This window comes from Benincasa hispida, chromosome 1 (assembly GCF_027475165.1).
Source record: "Benincasa hispida cultivar pf3 chromosome 1, pf3_genome.v1.1, whole genome shotgun sequence".
NCBI lineage: Eukaryota > Viridiplantae > Streptophyta > Magnoliopsida > Cucurbitales > Cucurbitaceae > Benincasa > Benincasa hispida.
The window spans coordinates 80,301,340-80,309,072 of NC_143478.1; the positions used below are offsets into that span (position 1 = coordinate 80,301,340).

A 7,733-nucleotide genomic window follows, 5' to 3' on the forward strand; every position below is an offset into this window, starting at 1 on the left:
TGCATTGGAGAATGTACGCGCGCGCCTTCTTGTCCTTCTTCACATCCACTTCGGCTCCTCTCGCCGGCTCTATCGCCTCCCAAACTCCTTGGGCGCCGAGGATTGCTTCCGCCTTTATCACCCACACTGTGTAGTTGTGAGGAGTCAACATCGAGTAGAGAATTGGCACTCTGCCGTTCTCCTTCGCTTGCTGTGAGATGCTCGATATCTTCGTTGAACGGTGGAAACTGCGATGAGAAGACAACCTAGCTCTAATACCAAATGTTGGTTTAAAAACCAGGGATCTGCACCAAAAAAAAAAATCTCACGCACTCTAATATATATTTGAAGAAATAGACAAAACAAAAATATTCTGGAAGCAAAGTATATTAGCAAGAGAAAGAAAAGTAATGGAACTTCTCTATTTTATTCAATTGATGGACTTATATTTATAGTCTAATAACAACAAAATAACCACAAACCACTAACTTAATGCTTACTAAAAATAGAAAGGTGTGGACTTCTTCTTCCACAAGATCCAGAAGATTCAGTCTTGAATCATGACCGGATTATTAGCTCACAGTCCTAATAGGTTGTTCAAACGGATTTCCCATCCGGTCAAATCCGAAAGAAACCGTTTGATAAACCCACAATACATTTAATAGCTCTTCAGGCCATAACCCCTTTTGTCTTTCCAACTTAGCTTTGAGATTTCACTTGATGATCTTGTTAAATAGCCCCTACGTGTCCATTTGCTTGTAGATGAACTTACAACAATTGCTTGCCTCCATTACAAGAATTTTGGGCTTTAATGTCGGTTTAAAACTGACATTAAAAGGCTTTTAATGTCGATTGAAACCCGAAATTGAAGATCGTGTTATAAAATGTCTTTAATGCCAGTTGTATTTAATGTTGGTTTTAAACCGACATTATAGCTAACTAAAATATCAGTACCAATTATCTTCAATGTCGGTTGAAAACCGACATTGCACTCCTTCTTCAATGTTCGTTTAAAACTGATATTATACATCATCTTCAATATCGATTTTTTACCCATTTTTTCAATAATTGCCCGTTTTTTTATACTTCATTTTTTAAATTTTCCAATCGATTTTTAATGTCGGTCGAGTTAAAAATGTCACTATATGTCTCGTGTTGGATCAGGAAATTTACGTCGTCGTATTTTATTAAAAATATGAAAAAATTATTTATTATAATGCATGGCTGTTATATTCTGCATTGCAAGTTAACAATATTTCTCTTCCACCTATAAATGCACAAAACCCAAACTTAAAATAACAATAGACATAACAATACACTCTACCACAAAACTAAACACAAAGTTACCTGCAATGAAGCACATTTCTATAATAATTTATCCACAAACAACAATTAGCAATTCCAATCCATTCTATAAGTACTTATCAAATATGAATAAACATAATAACCAACATTTGTATATTGATAACACACTTCCATAGAACAATAATTAAAATTATCATATCCAACACTCGTTTCTTCAAAACTACAATCAGAAATATCAAACACTTCTATAATATTAACAATCATTTTTCCCCTTCACAAATATCAATTAGTACTTCTATGAGTACTTACACCAAATACCCATAAACAAAAAAATTATACATAAATCTTTCAATAAAAAGATCATGGTTAGATAATAATTTGACTATCCACAAACCAACTGATTAGTACTTCAGATTCATTCTAAATTTGCATATTTTACTCAAAACTCATCAAGATTCATTCTAAGCTAGCATTTACATTCTATTGAGAAAAAAAAAAAAAAAAAAAAAAAAAAAAAAAAAAACAATTAGTACATCCTTACACAAATCGGCCAACAAAACTTGTCCATTGTGTTCAAATTACGTCAATCTCTCCTTGGGTATATGCATTTTTTGTATTGAACTACAAAAAGGAGAAAAGGAAAAAAAAAGATAAACTCAACATAAGTTTACATCATTTATTAAATTAAAGCTAGTATATAAAAAAAAAATGAATAATTTATGTACGAGGCTAGTAATGGGAGTAATAGGATTATGCACTATTTCGTGTATATACTTTTGCACATAGTACCCGCATCCTATAAAATATAATTGATGGGGACACTGCATGTGAAGAAGTTGAAAGTAATTATTTTTATGTTTGAATGAACATAATTTATTAAAATATGAATGTAAATTTACCTTTATATGTTTCCATTTTGGAGAAGACTGATGGTGTTGGAGATAGTGCTTAGCTTGCCATGTTTTCAATCCACTAAATAGTTTGAAAACATTAGCCAAACATAAATACTTGAATTAAGAGCTAAGAAAACATGTTAAACACATAAGACCTAAAACTTGATTATATCAGCATGACAAACACAAAAGAATACAAATAAAATATTTTTAAGACTGAAATATAACCCAAGAAAATGTTCTATAAACACATTAGCCACCAAATTAAAAAATGATAGCAAGTCCATCAAACAAGTTCATATTCATGAACTAATTTTCATTTCAACACTTTAAAATCTTATGATCCATAATCAACAACAATACCCAAATTAGTTTACCTTAAATTTTGAGATGAACTCAAAAGAATAATACAAATAAAATATTAAAGGCCAAATATAATTGAAAAAAAATGGTTCTAATATACACTTAAACCACACCAAGTAAGACTATCGACCAAGTACATATTCTTGAACTAATTTCATTTCAACATTTCAAAATTTCAAGAAACTTAATCATTGGAATAAAAATAAAATGAATGAAATCACACTTGAACCACACCAAGCAAGCTTAATCGACCAAGTAAGACCAAATTAGTTTATAAATAATTGAAAAAAATATAGTTTTAATATAAACTTGAACCACACCAAGCAAGAATACCAACCAATTATATATTCTTGAACTAATTTAATTCCAACATTTCAAAATTTCAAGAAGCTTAATCATTAGAATAGAAATAAAATGAATGAAATAACTTTAAATTACTAAATTGAGAATACATATGAAAAGAAAATTTTACCTTTCCAAGCAAACAACGGAAACAACCCACAAAACTTGAAAAGACCCGAACTGAGCTCGAAGATTGGAACAGATCTGACGACCGGCCGGCTTACCCAACACGACTGAGCTTGTAATGCCGACGACGACAACCCACGAACGTCGGATCTGCACACGATCTGCATGGCCAGAATTGTACAACTAGATTTGCACGCGAATGCTGGAGCTGCACGTGAACGTAGGATCTGGATGCGAACGACATGAAGACAACCCACGAACGCCACTATACGCGATCTGCACGGCCGCACACGAAATTCAATCTGCTTGGCCGGATCTACACTCAAACGTTGGATCTGCACGCAAACGACACGAAGACAACCCACGAACGTCGGATCTGCACAAGATCTGCACGGCTGCACATGAAACTCAATCTGCTTGGCCAAATTTGCATGCGAATGACATGACGACAAACCACGAACACCAGATCTGCACACAGACGACACGACGACAACCCACAAATGCCAGCAAGAGATGATTGGTGCGGTCAAGGGCTAGAGAGAGTTTGTAAGAGAGAAGTGAGAAAGGAGAGAGAAGAAAGATATTGAAATGAAAGAGAGATTTTTTATTAAAGTTAAAAACAAAATAAATGGGGATCTTTAATATCGATTTTAATCCGACATTGTAGCCCATCTTTAATATCGGTTTAAGACTGACATTAAATATCCATTTTTTTTTAAATCGACATTATACATCTGATTTCATTTTTTCCAACCGACATTAAAGTTCAAAATTCTTGTAGTGCTTTCGCTGCCTGCCAATGTGGAGGAGACCTAGGTCCCTTAGTCTCAATCTTCAAGTATTTGTTAACCCTTTAGTGATAAATCCCACCTTCCAAATATTTGATAAAATGTTATTCTGTAACTCCATTTTAACTTGACATTGTTTGTTGTATTTTGGTTTAGGTTATGGAATCCAAGTTTCTTTTTGAAGCTAAGATCATCCAAAGTCGTTGAGTTTCAAGTATCTTTAAGTTTGTATCTCTTGAACAATTGTATTTTAATAATTAGAACTTCTTTTAGTAATAAAGCTTTTATCTTGGTTGATAAATTACAATCTTTTTGTTCCATAATCCATTGGCTCCACTTAGTATGGATGTTTTGTAGCACGATCATAGGGAATGAGATTTACGAGAAGATTTGAAGGCATTTAACTATTGTACTTGTTTTCCTTTTCTCGACCCATATTAAGAAGAATGATAATGCTAGTATTTAAATTTTCATCTAGAAAATATTTGTACATGTGTTTGATTGAGTTTTATAATGTCATGGAATGATATTGTTTCAATTTTTAATTTACGCGGCCTCCATATTCATAGATGCTTTATTTTTTTTATATAATTTTTAAATTGTGATGTAGTTTTTATAACTAAAGCTAAATCAGTTAAACGGTCACTAAACTTTTATTATTATGCAATATGCACACTTTTAGTATTTGTTATTATATCTAGGGATTTTCGTGGATTGGATTGGGTTTAAGCATTTTTTAGACCCAACCCAATTGTTGGGGTTGTGAATTTTTTCAACTCAAATAATTCTTATTAAATAATGAACCAGCCTAAATAGTTCGGGTTAGTCGGATCATTTATTTAAATTTTTGTTCTAAAAATAAATCAAATACTAATATGTAAAAAATTTATGTAATCATTTTCATATATCAAATTAACATTAATAGTTTAATATCAAGTTATAAAAAAATTATTTTTGGAGTTGTTAAAGAATAAATTAACCAAAAAAATCATGAAAAATAAAGTAAAATAAAATAAATATATGTGAAAATAATTGTATCATAAGTAAAAGCAACATACTTTTCAAAATTAAAAACAAATCCGGATTAGTTTGAATTATTTATGTGAACCCATGAATCAATTTGATCCAAGAAATTTTCATTTATGTGAACCTAAATCAACCCAAATGAGTTGATAATCCAACTCAAACGGTAGGAATTTGGTTGGACTGATCGAGTTTTTTGGATCATTGGATTTTCTTAACAACCCTAACTGTATCTAGGGTTTCAACATATATATATATATATATATATATATATATGACGGAATTAACATCACTTGTTAACCATACCAATTAAACTAGCTTAGGATTTTTTCTAAAAAAAAAAAAAAGAAAAAAAAAAGTTTTAGAGTTTCAGAATAACTTTGAGATAATTCTTCATCTCACTGATTCGAGGGGCATGCTCCATTTTGTTTTTGGTTGAGACCGAGGCCGAGCCCCTTCTCCTAGGCCCATTTGGGTCTTAAGGTGATTACTTTGGGTCAAGGCATACACAAGACATCTGCTATTAGTGATTTTATTAGGCTCGTAGCCTTGTCCAAGGCAGAGACAAAGGCTGATAATATTAATTTGGGCCTTGACCCAAGCTAACCTTATTCTCAAGTCCATGCTATATTTGGTCCGAACTTGTTTTCTTGGCTTCACTACTTATGTCTCTATTTTATGTCGATTATATCTTTTCGATCTGAAATCACCTACAACATTACTCTTGACCTTTTATAAATGTTTTAAAACAACCATTAATTATGAATCCATTAGCATTTGGAATGAAAATAAGAATTTGAAATGGGTTTAACAATGACCTCAAGGGATTATGGCGGTGTTCTAATCTCAATTTAATTATGTTTAAGATGATTTCCACAGTGATCCATATCTTAAATCTAGATTTTGTTATGTTCCGGGGGATTTACACATTGTTTCATATTCTAATTTTTGTCAAATATTCTAATAGATGTATATTCCTTGAAATGATTATGAATTGTCAAGAGTATATTACAACTTAATTAACCTATTGTCAAAAGAATATTTAGCCTGATAAAGGGGGGAAATTAAACAAAAGAAAATAACAATAATTAATCAACACAGTTTAAAAAAGGATTTCTAGTCTCATTTATCAACAACAAATGAATTCCAAAAGTGATTAAAGAAGATAATCATATAAACGTAACTGTATATTTCTTTTCTCCATTTCCAAACTTCAAAGAAATTCCAAGAAACAGGCAATGGCATTACAGCTTCATTATCTCTAAATTCCCATGATTCATAGAACTAACAAAAACATATGTTTCATGCTATATTTCTATATATATATGAAGAAACCTTAGCTCAAGTGATGTGTGTATATATAGTTGATTGTATGCAAGAACACGATTAACCATGAACAGCAGAAAAAAATTCATACTCATTTCTTGATTTCTTGATCGCTAAGCTCGTCTTCAATGTCTGAAATATTCATCCTAGCAGAAGCTTGCTTCGCCCATTTCACAATTTTCTCAGCCTCCCGATTTATCTTCTCTTCCTCTTTCATTGCCTTTTTCAGAATTTTCTGTTGCTCTTTTGCCGAAAAAATGTTCAAGTCTGAGAGAAAATCGTTGTTCTTACCCCATCCAAGGTCATTCTCCAGAATTCTGTTGCCGCTATTCTTCTTCTCCGAAGTTTTCTTCGGTGAACACCAAAAACAACCGGTTTTTCTCGGCGGAGATTGTGGCGGAGAAGCCAAGTATCCCGATTCCGACTTGGTTTTCGAGCGGATTTCGCTATCATTCTTCGATACTGAGATTTCATCGATTTCACTAGACGAAGACGAAGAATTCGAAGGAGATGAAACGTGCCTACATTTCGATTTCGCTCTGGAACGAGGCGTCGAATTTACTTTTCCCGATGAAGAATCCGGAAGACGCTGCGACTGAGATTTAGGGCTAAACCCTAATTCCTTCTTATGACTCTGTTTAGACGGAGAAAACCCAGCAAAATCGTCGCCCAAATTCTCATCGGCAGAGTGTACAGACGGATTATTCTTGGAATCGAAACCGGACCTGGTCTCGGATTTAGCAGCAGGAAAGGATTTGAGCTTGCGGAATCGGGATTCAAGGTCAGTGGGAAGAACGGAGTTGGTGAAGCCAGAGCAGTTGATGGCAGAGAGTTGCTCGAGAACACAGAGATCCTGAGTTTGGGAAAGAAGATCTTCGACGGCGGAATCGTCTGTGTCGGAGAGGAAGGAGAAATCCGCCATTGATGGAGAGAGGAGAAGGAAGAAGAAAAATGGAAGAGGGTTGTGTTAGGGTTCAGGGAAGAAGCAGCCGAGCGAAGGACGCCATAGGTGGAAGGTGATTAGCGAAAAAGTCCGCAAAATGGGGTTTCTAACGGCTAATTCATCCCACAAAGCCACGCATTTCCAACGAGTGGACCCCACTCTTGTCCCTTTGAACCCGCTCCATCATTCATCCAGACCGAACCGGAGCATTTGAACCCGCTATTGATTTTTTATTTTTATTTTTATTTTTTTTCCAGTTTGGTTAAATTATTAGCTTAGGGTGTATTGGGGATTGCCTTTAAGAGTGTTAAGAATGATAAACCCAAAAATCTTAATCTAGTGTTTGGTAAAATTGATTGGAAAATAATTTGTTAAAATTATTTTTTTAATCTCATGTTCATTTTCATACTTTTTAAAATATGTTTTGGCCACTAGTTTTTTAAAATAGATTATTTTAAAATTTTAAAATTATTCTTTATAAATTCATTTTGTTTGTGTATGTTTGAGATTTTATAAATTCATTACTTCAATGACCGATTTTTTTCTTTAAATAATATCATACTTTATTTTTTTTTAAAAAAAATGCGCCTATTTCTCATATAGTTGAAAGTTAAAGACTCATTTAACAAGTTTTAAAATACAATG

The 7,733-nt window shown here is 33.0% G+C and overlaps 1 protein-coding gene across 3 annotated transcripts; it reads right to left on the minus strand.

Moving 5' to 3' along the window:
* Nucleotides 1-1,770: 1,770 nt before the first annotated feature.
* On the minus strand, nt 1,771-7,192 carry LOC120072031 (vitellogenin-2 protein). Of its 3 annotated transcripts, XR_005480382.2 has the most exons (4): nt 6,237-7,192; nt 3,013-3,541; nt 2,184-2,256; nt 1,771-1,905 (listed from the first exon to the last, which is right to left on the minus strand). XR_005480382.2 is itself a non-coding variant. In XM_090306816.1 (2 exons), exon 1 carries the CDS (start codon nt 7,065-7,067, stop codon nt 6,237-6,239), a length of 831 nt encoding a protein of 276 aa, XP_090162942.1. In that variant the 5' UTR covers nt 7,068-7,192; the 3' UTR covers nt 2,869-3,541. The 3 variants fall into 3 exon arrangements, 1 of the variants encoding a protein (XP_090162942.1); XR_016524480.1 differs by lacking the exon at nt 1,771-1,905 and having other exon boundaries at nt 2,178-2,256; XM_090306816.1 differs by lacking the exons at nt 1,771-1,905; nt 2,184-2,256 and having other exon boundaries at nt 2,869-3,541.
* Between the last annotated feature and the right edge of the window lie 541 nt (nt 7,193-7,733).

What these genes read in the sequence shown, in the direction of transcription:
- LOC120072031 (XM_090306816.1), bottom strand. Translation starts at nt 7,067, where the DNA reads ATGGCGGATTTCTCCTTCCTCTCCGACACAGACGATTCCGCCGTCGAA.